This window comes from Danio aesculapii, chromosome 7 (assembly GCF_903798145.1).
Source record: "Danio aesculapii chromosome 7, fDanAes4.1, whole genome shotgun sequence".
In the NCBI taxonomy this organism is placed as follows: domain Eukaryota; kingdom Metazoa; phylum Chordata; class Actinopteri; order Cypriniformes; family Danionidae; genus Danio; species Danio aesculapii.
In genome coordinates, this window is record NC_079441.1 from 33,027,534 (window position 1) to 33,050,897 (window position 23,364).

At 37.8% G+C, this 23,364-nt stretch overlaps 1 protein-coding gene across 39 annotated transcripts in view; it reads right to left on the reverse strand.

The window, feature by feature from the left end:
- The window catches only part of madd (MAP-kinase activating death domain), a 93,206-nt gene that overhangs the window by 17,492 nt on the left and 52,350 nt on the right, over positions 1-23,364 (reverse strand). For 8 of the 39 annotated variants that reach the window (XM_056461719.1, XM_056461713.1, XM_056461715.1 and 5 more), the window contains 11 exons: positions 23,165-23,361; positions 22,817-23,073; positions 22,577-22,716; positions 19,405-19,503; positions 10,750-10,858; positions 9,141-9,327; positions 8,899-9,049; positions 8,370-8,573; positions 2,651-2,751; positions 2,173-2,256; positions 752-910 (listed from right to left, as the gene is read on the reverse strand). In XM_056461719.1, the coding sequence (XP_056317694.1) occupies positions 752-910; positions 2,173-2,256; positions 2,651-2,751; positions 8,370-8,573; positions 8,899-9,049; positions 9,141-9,327; positions 10,750-10,858; positions 19,405-19,503; positions 22,577-22,716; positions 22,817-23,073; positions 23,165-23,361 (1,688 nt within the window). Of the gene's footprint in view, positions 1-751; positions 911-2,172; positions 2,257-2,650; positions 2,752-3,455; positions 3,480-6,808; positions 6,866-8,369; positions 8,574-8,898; positions 9,050-9,140; positions 9,328-10,749; positions 10,859-14,184; positions 14,245-18,233; positions 18,264-19,404; positions 19,504-22,576; positions 22,717-22,816; positions 23,074-23,164; positions 23,362-23,364 lie in introns of all 39 variants that reach the window. The other 31 variants (XM_056461704.1, XM_056461701.1, XM_056461703.1 and 28 more) reach the window with 10 other exon arrangements.

The following is a 23,364-nucleotide window of genomic DNA, read 5'->3' on the forward strand; positions in this document are numbered from 1 at the left end:
ATTTTTTTGTATTTTATCTATATATCTTTATATAGTCTTTTTACCATAACATCTTGCAAGTCGCAAAGAAGCGAGGAGACGCTGACACTTTCAGTTAACTCAAGATCTTACATTTAAAAATATACATATATAACAATGGCCATTTTCTGACAAGCCTTTACATCCCCATAAATCAACGCATTTTGGAGAGAGATATATAACTGTAGGCTAAAAACTGTATATTTACATTTGAAGTAGAATGATTTAAAGGAACACACCAAAAATGGTCACACTATTTTAATGTACAATTCAAACTATTAACAAACCATCAACCACTAAGACATAAAGCTAAAACTAAGCTGCTTATTAATAGTTATTAAGGTAGTAGCTGGGTTTAGGTATTGGGTGGGATTAGGGATGTAAAATAAGATCCTACTTCATAAGTGCTAATAAACTTCTACTATATTAATAATTGGCAGGAAATAATCCAGTAGTAAATGGTGCGAATTGTTACATAAACTAAAGTGTTACCCCAAAAATATCAATGTCACAATGAAATTAAACAAATTTTATCAGCTTTAAAAATTATATAAGCAATTACTAAAATAAAATAGATATATTTCAATTATTTACTAAAGTCCTGTACAGAATATGTTTGAGTGTTTTAAATTTAATATTGTTGTGTTATATGATGCGTGTAGTATAAAAACAGTGAAAGATGTTAAGATGCAGTAATGAAGCCTGTGGATACAGATGGTGGAGAGATACTCACAAACACTGAGCTGGTTGCAGGGTTGGTCTCAATCTCGCTGTCAGACAGTGTGCCACGGGACAGGTTGAGATGCTGAGCGTGTCTTCCTGTCACGCCATCTCCAGCAGTGCTGCTCAGGTCACTGTCTGCACCGAGCGTCTCACCTGAGCTGTTACTCACCTACACATTCAAGAGCAGAGATCAGCAACAGTACAGCAAACAAGAGGAATTGTGTGACTGATTAAATAGGTACTTCACTACAAAACAAAAATCAGAAATGCTAAAATCTGCATGATCTGTGAAGCAGAAAGTATATAAAGCAAAATTGTTTTATACAGAAACAGAAATTGTAACAATACATTGCTGTCATTATCACTGTAATGTGAAAAAAATAAATAAATTAAAAAATCACACACAGCATAAAAAACACACACAATATAGTTAAAGACATAGTTAAGTTCTAATGGTTTTTCAAATAAGTGATGTTTAACAGAGCAAGGTATTTTTTACAGTAATTCTTAATATATTTTCTTCTGGAGAAAGTTTTATTTCTTTTAGTTTGTCTGGAATAAACATTTTTTAACTTAGTTTATTTAAATAATTTTAAATTTTTCCTAATTGGCTACAGAATAAACCACGGTTGTCCAATGACTTGTTTACTTAACCTCACTTGCCTAATTAATCTAAGTAATCTAGTTAAGCATTTAAGGTCCTGTGAAATATTTTTTTTTTATTTTTTTTTTTATCTTAGTCAAATTATTGTTCGTTTTAAGAAAATCTATTAGCTAGTGTGCTACAAAACAGTAACAAAAATTATTAATAGAAGATATAAAACTTATATAAACACCCAAAACTTGCAGTTAGTCACCTCCACCTAAATGGATCAATGTTTTTTTTCACGTCACCTCATATTTCAGTTTCTCATCAAATATTCTGACCAATCAAATACTCTAGTATTTGACACTTCTGGTTTGCTTTTCAGTTGATGTGCTTGAGCTCAACTACTCTCACTGGCAGAGCTGTGATAAAAACAAAACACTATTGGCTGTCGAGCTACACTAGCAAGGGTGGAGCTACACTATGTCCCACCTTCTTCATTCAAAGCACTTCACTGGGCCTTTAAATAGCACTTTAAGATGAATACTAGTATCTTGCAATAGTGTATGCATCATATTAGTCTGATTATAATGGTTAGTGAGACTGTTCTTCATAAAATCTCATTTTGTTGTCAATACAACAAAGAAAATAATTAAGATTATAGCATAAAGAAGGCAACTAAACGACGACATAATTTTTTTAGCAAACTATCCAGAAACACAAACAGAAAGTAAGAAACATGACTAGAATGCAAAATAGAAATAAAGACATATTTGAGACAGCTATGAGAATCAGCCTGTTATAGTTATAATGTGGTTATATTCTCTATAATGGCCGTGCCCTACCACTGTGCTGGCCTCTGAGTCCTGACTGGTGCTTCTGGTCAGAGCAGGAGGTTCAGAGCTCGCCAGGGAATCGGTATCACTCTTCTTCAGCAGGTCCAGTGATGGAAAAACAACAACATAATAATAATAAAACATTTAAAAGTATGTTAAAGCATAAAAATCCTGGCAGAAAACTGCAGAGAAATTTTTTTTTAATGTTCGATATGAGTATTTGAAATGTTTCTGCTTTACTGACAACGATCACAAATAGTTCATGAACCATTATTGTGGTTCATAAACAATAAAAAACTTTGTTTGGTGTTTGGAGCATGCTGTCTTTTCCAAGGCACAAAATAAGCAACACACATCACTGCCATAGATGGAGTTCTGCATAGATGTTTTCTAGCATAGGTATTAGAACCTATTTCTATGCATTCAGTTGTGAAATAATAGATTAATATTACGTGTATGTTATATCAGGTTTGAACACCAACTGTACCTGTGAGCCAGAAGTCACACTGAGGCCACTGTCTGCACTGATCTGTGATTTTTTCTCCTCAGTGTCTCCTCCTTCTACACGTTGTTTTACTCCATCTGCTCCTGCAGAAAACACACAATGAGCTCCTCCATTCATTACCTCTCTGAACCGCTTTCTGGGAGAGTCACATGACTAACAGCGAGCTGAAACCATTTCTGTACTGCATCGATCTCAGCCAGTGAAATAATGTCATTTCAGCCGGCTGCCACTCATTAGACTGCAGGGCAGGCAGAAAGAAACATAATGCTTGCAGTCAAATTGGGGGAAACTCACAGAAGCAGATCAGCTGACAGTGGGCCAGATCAGTTCACAGTATAGCACTAGGTATCACAGACACACAGACAGAAGCAGTCACACATGCAGGCAAACACAGTCAACCAATCGGACAGGAGGAAGCTTCAGCTGCAACTAACGCACCACTCACTGCTTCTTCAAAGTACAAACCCATTATGCAATTGCAAACCAAACTTGGTCAAAACTGATTACACCATCATAACTGAGGCATAACTAAAAAAAAAAGAGGCTTGGACTAAAATACATCAGCAAAACAAAACATTTAACAGCAGTTTTTTTTTCTTTAGAGACACATGTGGTCTTTGAAACTTTCAATACTCGACTAAAGCAAGCGATATGTGGTTATCTCACTCCTCATACTTGCATTGTAGTAAGATAAAGTAGACGAAAATCAAAAACCAAAATAAACAACACATGCCTGTGTTCAGTCATTGAGACATAACTGTGCAAATAACTACTAGAAGATAATCACCTGATTTCCGTTTATTTAAACCACCTGATAGCAATGAAAAATGAAATAAATGCAGAAACCCAAAGTGAAAAAAGAAGAAAAAAAAAACAGAGGAAAACAGTCAAGAGTAGAGATAGGCATGAGTACCTGAGAACTAGGAAGTAATGATGATTTTGTCATTGGTTACAGGAGTACATTGGGTGGTAACTTGCATTCTGATTGCTTTGATTGGAAGGCATCAATATACAAAGTCCTGACTTCTAGTCCACAAAAGCAATGGCGTATTAACAGGTATGCATTCTAGCACACGAGTCTTGCAATGCACTGCTTTTAAAAAGCTACAGTACTTCAAACGAGACAAAAACGTTGTAAAAATCACAAAATTAAATGATAAAAACTCTCATAGTGTGATACCATAGATATTTACACTAGCAGATCCTGAACATGCGTCAATAGAGCCGCCACATTTGTACAGTGCTCCCAGGACAAATGTCATTCAATCGCAGTGATCAAGACTGAAGCCAATCTGAAGATGCTGGACTTTGGCTTGCGTATGAGTGTAGTAACGAGCAAACAAAGAAAACAAAGCATAAAGACATTACATACCATAGGTAAGATTTCGTTGTGCTAAACAAGTAACGTTATTGAAGACAATACAGTCACTTACTGCACTGACCACGAGGCAAAGTGGCACCAACCTGCACTTCACTCTAGGCTTATGCTAGTTTTGTTAAATAAAATTAGCAAACAATGTAAATGAAATATGACAACAAGACGCTGCGGTGCCAGAAACCTGCATTAAAAGTTAAATCTAGCTTTTTTTCAATTAATACAATTAGCTTATTTGTGACCACTCAGTTAGATTACTGTAATGCACTGTATGTGGGGAGTAGCAGGATAGCTATTGCCCCTTTGCAAATGGTGCAAAATGCTGCAGCACGCCTGTTAACTGGCACTCGGAATTTTGATCACATTTCCCCTGTGTTAGCTTCACTTCATTGGTTTGTCAGTTCATTTTAGAATACAGTTAAAAATTCTTTTCTTTGTTTTTAAATCTCTAAATGGTCTGGCCCCACCTTATATCTCTGAGCTGATACACCCCTATAAGCCCACTTGTTCTCTCAGGTCAGCTGATGAGCTTCTCCTGATTGTTCCAAAAACAAAGCATAAGCTTAGAGGTGATCGCGCTTTCACAGACTTTGGAATGATTTGCCGCTGCCCATTAGACAGGCCTCTTCTATGTTCTCATCTAAGTCTGCTTTTAAAACTGATTTGTTTTTGTTTTTTGACATTTTCACCTGATCTTAACACCTGGTTATTTTAATTTATGTGTCTTTTTAGGTAGTTCAGCCATATTTTATTATGTGTTTTATGTATTTTATAGACTATTCTGCTTATTTTGTTGTACATTTTCTGTACAGCACTTTGGCTCACTTCTGTGTTTTTAAAGTGCTCTATAAATAAAGTTTAACTTGACTTGACTGGACTATTATTGTCGGCTAAGTGAAGTAACAGCTAGTTTTTGAAGTAACTTATAAGAGTGCCTGATAATATAGCAGTGCCTGTGCTTCAATGTGCATACTTTCCAACTTAAATTATTGAATATTACAAATGTTATACCATTTAGATCATCAAGGTGGATATGCACATTAAGACGCAAGCATATCGATGGTTCAAACGAGTCATTCATAAAGTAGATTCATTCACAAACTAATCGCTCCCTCTGTTAGAATTAGAAGTGAAAGCAGGAGAGGGGGTGTGTGTCAGCACACGGATTAGATCAAATTTAACAGGGAGTGAGGATAATACATTTCCATGCACACAAAACACACGCTCTTTGTCAGCAATGCCCGTGCGGTCACTTATCTATCGATGTCGAAAAGTGATGTACAATTATAATTTTCGTAATTTAAAAAATATTTGCGTACTGATCACCGGGAAAACTCCCAATCGTAGATATATGTACAGTTGACGTCAGAATTATTAGCCCCCCTTTGATTTTTTTTTCCTTTTTAAATGTTTCCCAAATGATGTTTAACAGAACAAGGAAATTTTCACAGTACGTCTGATAATATTTTTTACTTCTGGAGAAAGTCTTATTTGTTTTATTTCGCTAGAATTAAATCAGTTTTTAAATTTTATGAACCAATTTAAGGGCAAAATTATTAGCCCCTTTAAGCTATATATTTTTCGATAGTCTACAGAACAAACCATCATTATACAATAACTTGCCTAATTACCCTAACCTGCCTAGTTAACCTAATTAACCTAGTTAAGCCTTTAAATGTCACTTTAAGCTGTATAGAAGTGTCTTGAAAAATATCTAGTCAAATATTATTTACTGTCATCATGGCAAAGATAAAATAAATCAGTTATTAGAAATAAGTTATTAAAACTATTATGTTTAGAAATGTGTTGAAAAAAATCTTCTCTCTGTTAAACAGAAATTGGGGGAAAAATAAACAGGGGGGCTAATAATTCAGGGGGGCTAATAATTCAGACTTCAACTGTATGTATGTTTACATATCTATGGCTCTGGATGGCCAGTCCTTCACTGCAACTTGGACCCACATTCATTTCAAAGGAACGCTACCCTGTATTAAAATAGCAGCTCTATTGACACATTCCTTCTAATAGACACCAACAGCGTAGGAGACATCTAATGTAAATAGCTATGGTGTGATACACTAGGAAAGGAAGAAATTCGAAGACCCTACAGAAAAACCACATGAGCTACAAATGAAATCAGATGTGAAGCAAGCAGAACACTTTTGAAAGGCATTTGAAACACTTGTGGTTTTGTAACATTTTCACACAAATCCAATATGATCAGACATTTACACATGCCCTTTACTCACATGGGTTTCATATTGAAATGTTCCAAAACCATGCCACAAGTTCCACGTTCGTTCCACATATCTCACAAGTGATTGCACATGCGAAGCTCAGATGAAGCTATTGTGTTTTTGTCTCCCCAAGTACCCCAAAATAATACCTGTCAAGTACTCAAGCCATCAAAATCAGGATTTGCACACTTAGAAATACTGGCCCAAATACAGGTTTGAATTCAATATGACTTACTGTACATCAGTATGTGTACAGGGCTTATTTTATTCCTCAAAATTTACTTTATATAAATTGTAAAACTTTGCATCTATAAACGCAGCTCCTTAATATGTTAAATCCTAGACAAAAGGTTTGGGCCACATGTCTAAATGGGCTTTTTGAAAAATAGTATATTTGGGGGCAGATTCAGTTTCTACCCATGATAGAATATGGTTTAAGGGAAGAGGACTGTTGCAAGTAGAAGGACAGAGTCCTTTTGAAGTTCTGCAAAGGAAAGTCTAATTGGGTGCTTAGGGAAGTGATCTTACTCTGTTCTTTTTCCAAAGCTTTTTGCTTTCTGTTATCCTGGTGCTTGCTCCACAATTCTACCCAAGATGCATTGCAAGCAAGGAGAGAAAGACAGAGAGAGAGTCAGAGAGCCGGTTGAATTGTCAGATATGGAGGATGAGCTTGTTTGTAGAGAAAAAGAATAATAATTAAAATAAAACAACAAATGATAAAACCAAACAAGTGCAAAGTCTCAATTTCCAAAACAAGGATGTTTTGCAATGTTCACACAGCCATAATTCAAGCTAAATGAAGGATCTGGCGTCATGTAAAACCATCCAATCATTTAAAGCTAGTGAGGTACCATTACAAAACATCCTAAGCTCTGCAACCCTGTTCCTGAAGAGCCAAAACGATGGATTTCACACAAAATCAGCCTCATGCCTAGGTTTTCTTTCCCCATTCAGATCATCCATAATTGGCAGTGGCTCTCCAAGGCGAGGGTGGACGGCCTGGGAGGTGCAAAAGGCGTGAGATGAAGACGACAAATCAGCCTCACAGCTGCTGGGTGAAATGAGGTGTGGCAAAAGCAGGGGATGCAGTCTCAAAGACATTCCGTAGAATTGCAGGTGCATTATTACCGAAGGACAGACAAGGCAAGGTCATGAGGGTAGGGGTTTGAAAGAGGGGTGGTGGACAATCCCCTGTGCACAGACCCAGAAATGACCGCCAATCAGAAGCCGTGACCTGTAAATCCACAAGTCACTTAAGGCGTTTTAAATGGAGTGAGTCGTCTTTGGTTAGTTTTAGGGCTCATCATAGGACTGTTAACAGGGGAGAGAACAGCTCAGAACCCTTTTACAGAGAGTAGTGGCACAGTCCAAGACCTTCACCGTCCCACTATTTCACTCTCGGCTACACAGAGCTGCAGGTCTCTCACTAACATGCATCCAATGGATTTAAGGGGATTTAGGACTGGCAAACAGGATTTTAAAAACACACGCTGAACATTCCAGAAGGAGTCTACATAAACTGGGTTCAAATGCATCCCAATATTCCAGTAACGTGTCTACACCAACCAATGCCATTAAAATATGTGGTGGCTCATAAGGCAACAGAACAGCAATTTTTGAAAAAAATTGAAATTTTAAAAGGATTGTTTACCCCAAAATAAATATTCTGTCATGTCGTTCCAAGCTTGTATGACTTTCTTTCTTCTGTTAATCACAAAAGTTGACATTTTGTCTTAAATGTTATTTTTTTGTCCATACGATTAAATGTCAATGGATGTTTTGGACCCCTTAACTTTCATTCTGTGAGTATTTTGCAGAATAAAGTCCAGTCCTCAGTCTGGAAAAGGTAATATAACCTAACTTGCTTCAAGTTATACTGGTTTGGATGAGTATACAATGCCAGAATCTTCACTTTTGAATGAGGGAACACTTGAGCCTTCTGAATTCTTAATTTTCGGCACTTAATCAATGTAGACAGTTAATGAAATAGAGGATGCGGCCCTAAGGGACACATGGCCCCCAGAACCTCAGGGAACGTAACAAGCAGCGAAAAAGGGGGGACATGCAATGGGGACTGCAGTTTACACACCAATGGAGGCAATAAAATTCTCCTCGTTCAGACTCCGGGTATCAAACTGGCGTGATGATTTCCCAGAGGAGGGTGGCGGCAATTGGATACGGGGTACCAGGAGCACCCCTGCCGCCCTGGCGCTCTCCATTCGGCCCGATGGGCTCTCCTTACTGCCTGGACTGCTAAGCCCCTCAGTGGGGCTCCGTTTCCGCTTCTCTGGGTCTGTGAGCCAAACGTGGGCACCAAGGAAACAGAGCATGGCAAATAGAAAGAAGAGGAAATAGCAAAGGCACATGGAGACAAAAAGATGGAAATTAAATTTAAAGGTAAGTTGCTGATAATTTCTGTAAACAGGTATGGAAATAAAAAGCTGAAACCCAAGATTATGAACACAGATCATAGAGTGACTGACACCAAGCTCCACATGGCTGTGAAGAGGAGGAGAAAGAATCTTCTAGAAAGCAGAAACTCTTTGTGCTGGAACGCATAATTATATTGTTCTGGATGTAGGTAGAGATGTTGGTTTGGACATTTGAACGAAGGTTACCTTTTGTTTGGTAGTGGGTGCGTGCTATTTCCAGGAGACTGAAGACACTGGCCATGCCTCCTAGACCAGCATTAGTGTATGAATGCTCCAAACTGGACACCGTGCACTTCAAAATGTCCAGCATGCCTTTGTAGACCTTTCTATTTATCTCCTACAAGACACAAAATGAATATGAAAGGAAGTAAAAGATGTTTGCTTTAGCTCAACATGAACCCTTGATTGACTTATCATTTCTAACTCACCACATCTCTTATAACTTCCTGCTGGGCGTCCTCCTCTGACTGGACAGCACGGTTGAGTTTGCTGAGCACAAAGACTCGCAGCTGTTCATTCTCTAGCAGGCGACGCACCTTCTTCATGTTGAGCCAGCCCACACCCTGCCCCTCCAGCACACTCTGGACCACCTCCTTTAGAAACTGCTGGTTCTCACTGCACAGCAGAAAATAAAAGGTTTAACGGAGAAAGAGCCGCATACTCACTTTACTGTCATTCATTAGAGCTCAACAAAAAGTAGAAACAGAAAAAAACACAGCCCCACTTTATATTTAATGACCTTAACTAATATGTACTTACAGTCAAATTTATCATTAGTTACAATGTACCTATTGTGTAAATCATTTTTTGCATTGTACTTTGATTGATTAAAAAGCTTATGTAATTACATCTGTAAAAAATATCTGTAATTAAATTTTTAATTACGCTGCTGACCATCCCTTACACCTTATCCTACCCATACCATCAAACCTGTCCCTAACATATTAAGTATACTGTATTTATTTTTTTGATGCAAGTACATGGTATTAAGGAAACCTTATATAAAGTGGGACCAAAAATACATAGTCATTTTCTCCAGGAAAGATTCTTTGAAAAGAAAGAATTAAATAACTTTCTTTGATATTAAATAACCAACGTTATATATTCAAGAAAATATGTAAAACATCAGATAATTCAATATTTATTTATTTTAAGTTTTAAAGATTTCCATGATAAATACATGCTGTTAAAGACACGTGTGTCACATTTTGAGCAGCAAACCATGCAACTAATAATATTATAATCATTTCTATGTCAAAGAGACAAAATTGAAAACTGGCAGAAAATGTATCTTGACACCAAATGAACAGATGAAGTCAGAATTATTTTTTTCAACACATTTCTAAACATAATAGTTTTAATAACTCACTTCTTCTTTTTTTTTTTTTTAAAGATTTACTTTTGGCCTTTTTGCCTTTATTAGATAGGTCAGTATTGAGACAGAAAGCAAAGTTAGAGAGAGAGAGGTGGAGTGGGGTAGGGAAATGTCCTCGAGCCGGGATTCTAACTCGGGACGCCCTGACGTGCTACTGCACCATATGTCGGCGCTAACCACTACGCTATTGCGCCGACTTAATAACTCACTTCTAATAACTGATTTCTTTTATATTTGCCATGATGACAGTACATAATATTTTACTGGATATTTATCAACATACTAGTATTCAGCCTAAAGTGCAATTTAAAGGTTTAAGTAGGTTGGTTAGGCAAGTTAAATAGGCAAATCCTTGTATAAAGATGTTTTGTTCAGAAGACGATAATAACTAATATTATTTAAAAAAAATAATTATTAAAAATACAAAAACTGCTTTTATTCTAGCTGAAATAAAACAAATAAGACTTTGTCCAGAAGAAAACATACTATAGGAAATACTGTAAAAAATCCCTGCTTTGTTAAACATTATTTTGTGAAATATTAGGAAATAAAAAAATGACAAATTAAATCAAATAAAACTAAAATCACAGAATAATTTTGACTTCAACTGTATATTATTGCAAAGAAAGTTACTTTAAGTTGCACATGTCGAGTGTCATTACCTGGTGTTGTTGGCTCTGCCCTGAGGAGACGGAGACTCTCTCTTCACAGTAGGGCTGTGCTTAATAACAGATGATTTCTGATCTACCAGCGCTCTGGGGGCTCGAGCACCTACAACAGACCATTCCCTCCATCATACAGGATATATAGACTGTACATGTATGAATGAACCAGCTTCCACAAGCCTAAAAAGAATTCACTAAAACTAAAGAATTCACATTACCACAAGAATTCAAAAACACCACAGCAGAAACACAATGACCACAGCAATAAAACACACAGTGCAGTCTCAACGTCTGCACAGATGTTTTCATACTGTGTCTGTCTGGTAATAGTAGTACACAATCAATATAGGGGGCAAAACACTCACACACACATGTAGCTTTTAACAGATTCACACACAATCAAGCAACTTTTCCTTTGCACCTCAGGATATCAGGGGTATTACATGACTAATGACGGTAATGTAGACAATTAGAAGGCGACTGCAGGACTGGAGCAGAAAGAACAGCTACAGGAGCAATGACTGACACACACACACAGGCAGAGAACAGAGTGAGAAAATGAGTGAGTGACAAACAGACTGCATGATGACAAGACGCAACATAAAAAAATTCAATAAAAGGCTCTTCGTTCAGATGATTATATTGCTGACAATTAGCAGTGTATGGCAACAGCACATACACGCAGACACAGACTCAGCATGTGTGCCCGTCCAAACATCTGAACATTTACATGTGTAAACTGCATATAACGGCATTAGCAGATGGACCTCTTTGCACACACATTTCACAGTGTGTGGCTTATGAAATGTTAGATTGTGCAAGCCTTACTTACATGCCACATAAATAAGTCGGAATAATTCTCTGTCTCTACAAACTCGCCAAAGACGTATTATATAACACCTCTGAGCAAATGTATGAATTATGATGAACAGAAGACTGCTTGGAGGACGGTCTAGTCATTTAAAACGGAGAATGCCATCATTATTTATTGAAATAAACTAGATTTAGGTTTAATATGTACTGTAGTGGACAACTGCTGTTTAGAGGCCGATTAGTCACAATGCACAATGAACTGCTGCTCTTTTGTAATAAGGTGAATGGGATAAGATTATCCAGTACAATGTACACTCACAGGCCGCTTTATGGTTTTTTGGTCACGTGACCTACCTGCGTCAGTTGCGTCGCTTTACTCCCATTCATGAATTCGTTCGCGGGGCATCATGGGATAGCACAGCATGCATGGAATGCACACTTCAGAATCTCGCCGGAAGTAGTAAGTCATCCGGGTACTTCTCGCATACTGATTTTCGAATTCTATGAATTCTGACATACTACTCGGCTCGCATACTGATTTTAGCGTACTGTATAGTATGGAAGTATGCGGGTTCGGACGCAGCCACGGTCAAGATGATCTGCTGCAGTTCAAATAGAGCATCAGAATGAGGAAAAAGGTGATTCAAGTGACTTTGAACGTGGCATAGTTGTTGGTGCCAGACTGGCTGGGCTGAGTATTTCAGAAACTGCTGATATACTGGGATTTTTACACACAACCCTTGCAGAGAGTTTACAGAGAATGATCTGAAAAAGAGAAAATATCCAGTGAGTGGCAGTTCTGTGGGCGCAAATGCCTGGTTGATGCCAGAGGTCAGAGGAGAATGGCCAGACTGATTGAGCTGTTAGAAAGGCAACAGTAACTCAAATAACCACTGACTCGATACAACCGTGGTATGCAGAAGAGCATCTCTGAATGCACAATGCATCCAACCTTGAGGCGGATAAGCTTCAGCAGCAGAAGACCACACCGGGTGCCACATTTGTCAGCTAAGAACAGGAAACTGAGGATACAATTCGCAAACGAAAATAGAACAAGAGAAGATTGGAAAAATGTTGCCTGGTCTGATGAGTCACGATGATGATCTCTGCAACATTCAGATGGTAGGGTCAGAATTTGGCATTAACAACATGAAAGCATCGATACATCCTGCCTTGTATCAATGGTTTAGGCTGGTGGTGGTGTAATGATGTAGGGGATATTTTCTTGGCACTCTTTGGGAAGATTGGCCTCATGGATGTGCAGCCGACAAATCAGCAGCAATTGTTTGATGCTATTATGTCAATATGGGCCAAAATGTCTGAGAAATATTATTAGCACTAAGGAATCTTGAATCTATGCCACGAAGGATTAAGACAGTTCTGAAGGCAAAAGGGGGTTAGACCCGGTATTAGTAATGTGTACCTAATAAAGTGGCCGTTGAGTGTATAATATATCCAGTTTATTCAAAACTGTCATTCAGTGTTTTTTTCAAATATATCCCTTTCCCCCCCTAAACTTTCAATTTATTAAAAAAAAGTAAAGTTTCCTAAAGTAAATGCAGCCTTGGTGAGCATACAAGATTTCTTTCAAAAACAAAACATTTTTAAAACAAATTATTTGTAAAACTAAGGCAAGAATTATGCTGTGTTAATATGAAATGATTTTCCATAATGACGTTTTACCAACATGTATCCAATTTTTGAGTCCAAATTTTGAATTCTCATGTATCCAAATTTTGATCCAAATTCTTTAACTTCAAATCACATGCTTTCTGATGTGATTGAAGTTAAAGAAAATGTCCCTAAATATTACAGAAAATCTTTTATATATATATATATATATATTTTTTTTTTTTTTTTTTTTTTTTTTACAGTGTGAATATAATAATAGACGCTTCTAAAGCCCCAATTCAACACATTAGAATGACACTAAAGACTAAAAATTTCAGCTTTTTTCCTCGGGGTTAAATTACATTAAGAAATATGTTTTACAAAATTATTACACTTTACATAAATGCTGTACAAAAAAAAGTGCTTTTCAAAATCTTACTGACCCCAATACTTAAGTGTACAGCTGGTCATTGTCCTAAAAAAATAAAATAATTTATTTTTCAATATCAACCAGTTGATTCACTTTTGTTTTTGTTAAAATCAGCACATTCAATTTCAATTATTTCATAAAGACTCAAAGTAATCATTTTTGTCTATATTACAGATCAGTATATTTGAGACATTCTGTCAACCGACTTCATGAGATGAATCATACTGTAAATAATATTAGTAGGAATTCTGAATAATTTATGTCTTTTCCTTCTCTCTCTGGTCTCATAAACAATGCATTTACACATCCTACAAGTCTGACAAACATTATTAATCTCTCTCCACGCAGCAAAACCTCCAAATACAACATACCAGAAGCCCTATTCCTTACATTACAGGCCCAGCCCACCAACAGAAGACATGACGTATGTGAACAAAAGAGTGAAACCGTTATGATGACAGTGAGTGACATTAGACACAGTAAAGAATGAGGAAGCAACAATGGATCGGGATGCTGGGAGATGTAGCTGACTGGCTTTGGAGAAGCATGCAGCTCACGCAGCAAAGGGCTGAACCCACCTTCTCCGCTCCCCGGGCCGATCTCTGTTACAATCTCCATTAGAGAATTTAGCCCAAATACTGGACACAGAAGCCAGAATTAGTGCAGGGGGTCAAAGAGGGGACAGAGAACAACACCGGCCCAGACAGAACCAGTCCAAACATCAACCCACAACCACAAGCACCGGACACATGTACATATACAACAGAGAAAAACCAGCAGAGAGCATGGGATATGACAGAGAGAAAGAGAGGGAGAAAGAGAAAGTCAAGAATATAGAAGGGATTTTTGTTTTGTTGAGTATTCCAGACCACTAATCTGGACAGAATAGTCTGGGAAGTCTTGATTAAGAGTGATTATGTGTTAATGATTAAAGAATGAAGCAGTTCTACAAAACTCTATTCATAAAAAAGGTCAAACAGGGAACAGTAATATTATAAAAGATTGTTTCGCCATTAAATACTATGGTCACATTTTAAATTCCAATCAAACGATGGACACAATCACCTAACTGCTTATTTTCTGATTAACCTTCCCATTCAGATTTATGTTTTATTGCAAAGATATGCCATTGCTCATTTTGTTTGATCAGGACTTAACATTAAATTACATTCAATGTAGCAATTTATTTACTTTTCGGAGGTGTGTTTAAAAAAAATTAAATAACAAATATTTAATTTGTGAACTGACACTGTTTCAGTTTACTATGATCTTTCATGTGAAGCTGCTTAGACACAATCTACATTGTAAAAGTGCTATACAAATAAAGGTGAATTGAATTGAAAATATCATAGAAACGGCGACGCAATAGGTAGTGCTGTTGCCTCACAGCAAAAAGGTTGCTGCTTCAAGCCTCGGCTGGGTCAGTTGGCTTTCCTGTGGAGTTTGCATATTCTCCCCGCGTTCGCGTGGGCTTCCTCCGGGTGCTCCGGGTTCCCCCACAGTCCAAAGACATGTGGTACAGGTGAATTGGGTAGGCTAAATTGTCCGTAGTGTATGAGTGAGAATAAATGTGTATAGATGCTTCCCAGAGATGGGTTGCAGCTGGAAGGGCATCTGCTGCGTAAAACATATGCTGGATAAGTTGGCGGTTCATTCCGCTGTGGCGAGCCCAGATTAATAAAGGGCAGAAAAGAAAATGAATGAATATCATAGAAACATTGTCAAAAATTGTCATACATTATTGATGACTTTCGTGACGTCATGCCATTAGGGGGACTAATGGTGATTTTTTTGATTTTTTATTTTTGGCAAAATACTGGAGAGTTGTTGTGCAATAAGATATAGAAACCAACCAGGATACAAGCATCTACAGTAGGGCTGTGCGATTAATTAAAATCGAATCACAATCGTGATTTGAAACGTTGCAATTAGCTAATCGCAAGAGGCCGCTATATGACATCTATACAGTATGTATTGTATCATTTCCCCCACCCTGAGGAAATGCGTGACTGCCGTATGTGTGTGAAAGTCTTACTAGCCAATTGAGTGAGCACACTTTTGTTCTGCCCAATCAGAATTGCGCAAGTGAACTATGCGAAACGCCCACAATAAAACAAACAAACAAACAAACAGGATAGTGCGGACGAGTGGGATGATGGCGTCTGCCACTTCAGAAGCATTAATAGACTAATTAATATCAAAGAAAAACAGGACATCAGTAATATGGGAAAATTTTGGTTTCAAAGTCACAGACACTAAACAAAAACCTGTAAATTTTAAGACCTGCCGTACAATTTTTGCCACAGCACGAGGAAATACAACAACCATATAAGGAGTGCCTTGCTAAAAAGTTAACTACAAGCACTGCCAGTAACACTCAATCTAGTATAGCAAGCAACAGTAAAGTACAATTTCAGCCATGTTAGTTGTTTCAGCCATGTTAGTTTGCCGAGTGTTCTGTATTTTTATCATTATAATTTTTTTGTTTTGATAAAAAGCTACACTATCTCCCTAATTTAAGTTCAACTAGTTTATAGAAAGGTAGGGTCATTTTATTTGTATTTACTGTTTGCTCTAGATTAAATTGAGCATTTCATTTCTAAAAACAAATTTGAATAAATGTTTAAGTAGGTTTAGATCTTTTCAGTTCCTTTTTTAACGAACACTCACTGCAGTTTAGCAGTAAGAAGCGACAATACAGATTATTGAGCAGAAGCTTGACTACAAAACTAAATTCCAAATCACATTGAAATCGCAATATATATATATATATATATATATATATATATAAAAAAGAGATCAATTAGATATTTTCCCCAAATCGCACAGCCCTAATCTACAGAATTACTTCAAAGAAAGAAAACTAAAAAAGACTGAACTTCTGTATTTGTGCCAAACGGCAGCATTATTGACCCATCCTGAGCTAAAATAACTACAGTCTACATTTATACGCGTTTAACTTTTCTATTCTAATTCGCAATTAAGTGCAGTTAAAGTTAATTTCTCCACAAGACTGATGTAAACATCTCCGAACAGGAGCTCTGGCGCTAGAGACGGTTTTTAATTACTGAAATACGATGGGGTGCTGTATAGGTGACATGATCCAAATATCCAAAGCTGAAATCAGAAGAAAATCTGACTGGTGTGTGCTGCATTTCTACGATCGCAGTAAAAGCTGAAATTACAACCTATTGTTTTACCCCTCAGGTCTCCAACACAGGTCACTCGTGACTAAAAGTATCAATTATGTTAACATTTCCAGTGTATTTTGACACTCTTTTCTTCTTCTTTTTTTGACAACAATATAGCACAAAAAAGGATGAAAGAGGGCACATTTTTAAAAGCATTACATCGAATATATATTTCATTAAAACCAACAGCACCCTGATGAATCTGATAGGATAAAAGTGCTAGAGGGATTGTCTACTGAATAGACACTTGAGATGGTCACGTATTGTTTCTCTGTTTTGACGCTGAAAAGCGTGTGCTCGCTAAACATTTAAAGAAACAAAAATCAATACAACAGTCAACATGTTAGCAGGAATGCAGAGTGCTTTTGTCTCCTGCAGTGCTGTATTGGTTTTCTCCTGTTCCCAGCTCTAAAAAAGCACCACTGCTCCTGCTCTGCTTAAACCTGCATGATATTCGTCTGCCCGAGCTACACTACAATCCTTGACATTTCATCGATTTATTTTAAAACACCTACATCACAATCACCACAGACTTCAAAGTCTCCATTACTGAGACAGGCCCATGTTTACAGGAAACTACATTTCAGTTCTGAAGCTGATCAGAGCTTGAAATGTTCTGTGCGAATCCTTTTTTGCAGTCTGCTTTTGTTATCTTCAATTCACCCGGGGAGTTCAGGTGAAATTGAAACGGAACAGACCTCAATTCTGTCTCCGGTTGAGATGACACACAAATGAAGAAAAGATCACTTCAAAAACACGCCGCACACGACACAAAGAGCAGTCAAATATTAGATCATTTCATGCCTACAGAAATGTCCTTTCTGTATAGAATGATTTATGCTGTTGACACACAGGGCAACTTTTTGAGCAATCTTGCTGGGAAATGATGCCATAAATGGGCAACCAGGTGAGACACAGGGAATCTAATCAGGGCAATGTGTTACAACTACAATTCTGTTGCCCATTCTTAATAGAAACAAAGCTAAGCAACATCGCTCTGCTAAATTGCCCTGCAACATTACCCAAACAGTGGCCCTGTGTATCATCAGCATCAGAATGCAATCATTACAATCTTAAATTATTATTATTTTATTATTGCTTTGTCCATTACTAACAATCACAGAATAGGAAGTGGGATAAGGAAAGGCATAGCGGATATATGTGAGCACAGATATATCCTCTATCGTAGAGTTTCCAAACCGCTGTCCCGCACAAGTTGTTATTTTCCAACCCTGAAACAGCACACGTTATCAGTTCAGATTCAGGGGTTTAAAAAACAAGCGTCCAGGACAGAGTTGGGAACCAGAGCAAGTCTGTCAGTCAGGTTTAGAGTAAGAAAAGAGGGCAGAGGAGTTTCTCATTCTCTCAAAGGGTCTACATTTCTATAAACAGCAATCTGTTTCATCATTAGGGCAGGCTACAGATGAAAGACATACCAGGACTTTCAGGACTGTCATCAGCATCGTCTGAGCAATACAAACATCATCCAAAATCATAAACAAACAGAAAATAAGGTCAACAATGACAACAACGGCACTAATAAGAACCATGGGTTGCTAGCTCAGAAAGTGACTTCTGTTTTGTTATGGAAAATAAGTCAGAGAGAGTTATAAATCACGCTGTATTAAAACTGCATTGTTGAGTGAGAAAAAAATGCAGATAGTTCAGATAGGTCTCAATATCATTCAGTTTTAATACAAAATAGGTTACTTGAAGCCTTAAAAAATAATGTTTACCAGCATTATAAACAACTATGAGTTCCTGTCACTCAATGAAAAATGTAATTATAAAACTAACAGAAATTATAGTAGGATTCACTTTAAACTGCATTTATTATAAAAATCAAGTCAAAAGAAATTTGTTTAGTTTAAATACTGACATAGATCTTACAATCGAGACATTTTATTTGCTTTATGTTAAGCGTATTGCTTTAGAATACAAGTTGCAGCAAGTCTCAGATGATAAAAAAAAAATCTACAAAAAAAACTATATTTTAGAAAATATGTTTGTCAATGCAAACCGTTTTCCACTAAATCAGCATCTTCATAGTGGAAAAGAGAGGCACGACACTTGTCACTTTCAGGGTAGCAACACTGGATAAGACATGTGGGTTGGGGCAAAGAAATTCAGGCAACATTCCCACAAACCTTGATCTGTGTCCTCTGCTAAATCAAAATTAAAATATTCTTCAAACAAAATACATAACACAAATTATAATAGAAAAAGAGGACAAAAAGTGAAAAAAGAAAAAGATAAACAGTCAACTAAAGTAAAAATGTCTTCCTAAACCTAATGGTTTCTATTTTTTAAACTTCTTTCTTAAAGAAAAGCTATTGATATCAATTAATTCTGGTCTACTTTTATTTTGGCATCTGCTAATCAGTGCCTTAAATTACCTTATTACAAATAGAGTCTAACAGGACCATTTTAAGCATTAGCTACAATGCCTTAGTATATATAGGGAAAGGAAAGATGAAGCGGTTTGGAGAGAACAAGGAGAAGAATAAGAGAAGATAACTGGACTAGACTGGAGGAATGAGACAGGGCGGTCAAATGAGTGGATGAGCAGGAGGTCACATGGGATGAGATCCAAGGGAATGTGTGTACCTTTAAGGCTGGGGAACGGCGTGTTCTTCTCTCGCGCTTTATTAGGCAGAGCCAGGCTGGACAGACTGAAACTGGTACCGTGGTTTTTATACAAGTTACCTGTAAACACAAGAACAGGTACACAAAACACCAAACATTTCAGTCTTAATGCTAGTGAGGTTTTATATTCAAACCTTCAGAAGTTGATAATGCACAACTGAAAACATTTGGTCACACTTTATTTTACAGTATATTAGTGTACTTACATTGTACTAACATTAGAAATGGACAACGAAACTGGATTGTAAAACAAAAAGTCTTACCAAACATTTCAATATTATAAAGTAAATATGAATATAAACTAATATAAAAACAGTTAAATATACATAGTTAAATATATATATATGGCAGCACGGTGGCACAGTGGATAGCACAATCGCCTCACAGCAAGAAGGTCGCTGGTTCAAACCCTGGCTGGGTCAGTAGGCATTTCTGTGTGGAGTTTGCATGTTCTTCCCGTGTTCGCTTGGGTTTCCCCCACAAGTCAAAAAAACATGCGGTATAGGTGAATTAGGTAAGCAAAATTTTCCATAGTGTATGTGTGTGAATGAGTGTGTATGGATGTTTTCGGCTGGATGGGCATAAACGTTGCCTAAAACATACGCTGGAAATATATATTTATAAACTTTTATGATGAATATAGACACTTTCCATTGATTTAGTACTGGAGAAGTTACCTCCTTGTCATTGATATGACAAATACAAAAAAGAACAGTGTCTAAAAACTGCCATGTGACATGTTGCACAGCAAAAAAACACAACAACAAAATTTTGGAGAGGATTGAATAGTTTTCCATCCCTGGTGTGGGCGTGGCCTAAATTTATTTACTTTTTGTAAAATGTTTAATGAATAAAGTGTACAAAAGAACAACATTTACAAAATGCAGAATAAATCTTTGTAACATATCTGTGTCACTTTTGAAAACATTCAAGTATTTCTTAATAATGTTAATGTTACCTCAAACTTTTCTTTCGAATCTAATTAAAAATGTATAACCATCATTACGGTGTTCGTTCACAGAAAAATAAAAATTTACTCACCATTTACTCATCCTACACTTTAAAATTTAAGGCAACCAGTAATTGTTTACAGTTGAATTAAATTAAACTTTTGAGTCATTTGATCTTAAAGAGCCCATATTATAGATGAAATAGGGTCATATTTAGGTTGTAAGGGTCTCCAACAACAGTCTAATATGCATGCAAGGTCAAACAACACTTTGATGGTCTTATAATATGCATTTATTTTTACCTAGTTATCCCAGCGACTCCCATATGAATCGTTCAGCGATTCATTTGTACCCAAACCCGTCCACAGCGCGAAGCTAATCTGCGCTGATTGGACCAATGACAGGCTGCTGCGATTGGTCGACGACACTGACAGGCTTCAGGGCGAGACAGAGTGAAATGCCCAGCAGATTATCAACAATATAAAAGTAGTCAGTGCATACACGCTTCATAGTGGATTTTGGCTGCCAGTGGGTGAATGTAAATACAGACGATGGACTAGAAAATACTGACGACTAACTATTTTATCAAGCAAAAAGTCCAAGAACTGGCGAGGATATGTCCTAGCAGTCTACTTGCTCTTTTTACACACACGCACACACAGGGCCGGCGCGTCCAGAATAGAGACGGCGCGGCGGCGACACCTCCCTCCCCCTTCGCGTCCTCAGTTACATCCGCGATTACAACCCTAAGATTTCAACCGCGACACCCCCCCCCCCGGTCCTCATTTTACAAACGGGTCCCTTTGATCACCCTTTGCCTAGAGCTTTACCCTATTCAGAGACACACACACACACACATCAACCTCCTAAGAGGAGACACTCACACAAACGACCGTCCTCAGAGGAGCCACACACACACACACACACATTACACACACACACATAGCTGACTATCCATAAACAAAGCGGCACGCGTCGCGTTTTCAACGTAGCTTTACACGCGATATGAGAATATAAAGAGTTAACCTGATACAGCACACGCGGTTACAAGTAACAAAACACAACTAAATGCATAATTTGCAAGCTAGAGTAAACGAGGCAACAATTTTAATCGCACGTACTTACACTGGTGAAATGGGGGAAGAAACTGATTCATGATCCACTGATCCTTGTTCTGACAGTCTTTACCGATCCTTCCTTTAACAAACGGATGAAGTCTTCTTTGTAAGCAGGTAGTTTCCAGAGGCTCTCGATCTGCTCAAGGCTAGGCTATATGCTAAGGTTTCATCTTTGGGTGAACTGTCAATAATCTCCATCTGCACAGCGTGACTTCATTCTACCGGTGTCTGTGTGTGTCTCTCTGTGTGTGTGTGTGTGTGTGTGTGTGTGTGTGTGTGTGTGTGTGTGTGTGTGTGACTTTTTTCTGTTAGTGGGCGGGGCCGCAGGTTTCAAATCTCCCGGGCTTGCACGTGCAACTACTTGTGTTTCGTAGCTGCGTCATCGCGAAACACCTAATAACTCGTTATCAAGACGACTCGTTTGAAGCACTATGAGTCGACTCTTTTATAGATGAATCAATAGTTTTAAACACTGTAAACTTACAGATTTAAGCCTTAGCTGGATATTTCACTTCACTTAGAGCTGTGTGACACACTACATGGAAGGGCATTTTCAAAAAGCCATAATATGGGCTCTTTAAATTGCATTAAATCGACTTGTTTGAGTGTTAAAAAAAACCTGACTCGTATATTAAACAGCACATATAACTAAAACAGTTTAATATGTTATAAAAACATATGTGGTCATACCTTAATGATTATAGAATTTTTATAGTGTAAAGTGACTGCAAATCTGAAACTGAATCTCTTTTTTACTTTTGATCTCAAGAGAAGCTATTCTGGAATATATTGGTAACTATAAACCACTGACGTCTATAGTAGGAAAAAACTTTGGAGGCCAATGGCTGCCAGTTACGCAACATTATTCAAAATATCTTCTTTGTGTTCAAGAGGAAAGAAATTAAAATTGGTATAAAACAAATTAACAGTGACGCCATTTTCAGTTTTTATTTTATCCCCTTAAAAAATTATTTATGCTGTTTTTAGTATTTTCACATCCAATTTTGCAATGTGAGCATAAGCTCCTAAAGAATAAATAGAGGTTATGTTAAACTGGCCACTCACTGGCAAAGGACATGAGTCCCCCAAAGCCATCACTGCTATTGTTGGAGATGGTTGAGTTGGGAGAGCTATTTCTGGAGTCTCCCTCTCCGTCAGATTCACCCGGAAGCTTCAGGCTGCTGGGTCTCAGTGGACGAGACGGCCTAATCAAACACATACACAATTTTGGAGAGGACGTTCAGTGCTGGTCTGTGCAGCTGAGATATATGTTAAACCACCTCCAGTTAATGACTGAGTACATACTTATTGCCATTGAGATTCTGGTTGAATCGTGGTGTGTAACTCTCCTCCTGCTCATCCGTCTCAGCATCTTCCTCTGTAGGGAAACCATACTGGGGCTCAAAATAGGGGTTGTCATATTCTCGCTTCTTATTGGCAGGGTCAACAAGGGAGGCTGGATCAGGAGCAGGTCTTGTAAAAGGCGGAGGACCCAATACTGGGGCAGAGCTTGGGAAGGTCACATTTGCTGTGGGCTCCACCTCAACTGGTTCCTTCTGTTCCTGTATGAAAATAAGCAACAGCACACTTCAGGTAACACAATGCATTGGCCTTGCACTAGATTCAGACAACACATGTAGTTTTAGCACTGACATGGTTGACCCCCTGTATGACTGTACTGGGGCTGGAACTGGCTGTGGTGCTGGAGCTGGACCGCAGGGGCTGACTGTCCGCTGCCTCTGTGGGGCCTTCTGGCTCTGGTTCACCGCTGTCCCCCTTATACTCATGGAAGTCATGGATCTCAACCTCATCTGCATCACCCAGTGCAGCATGGGTCAGGGGGTCAACATCTA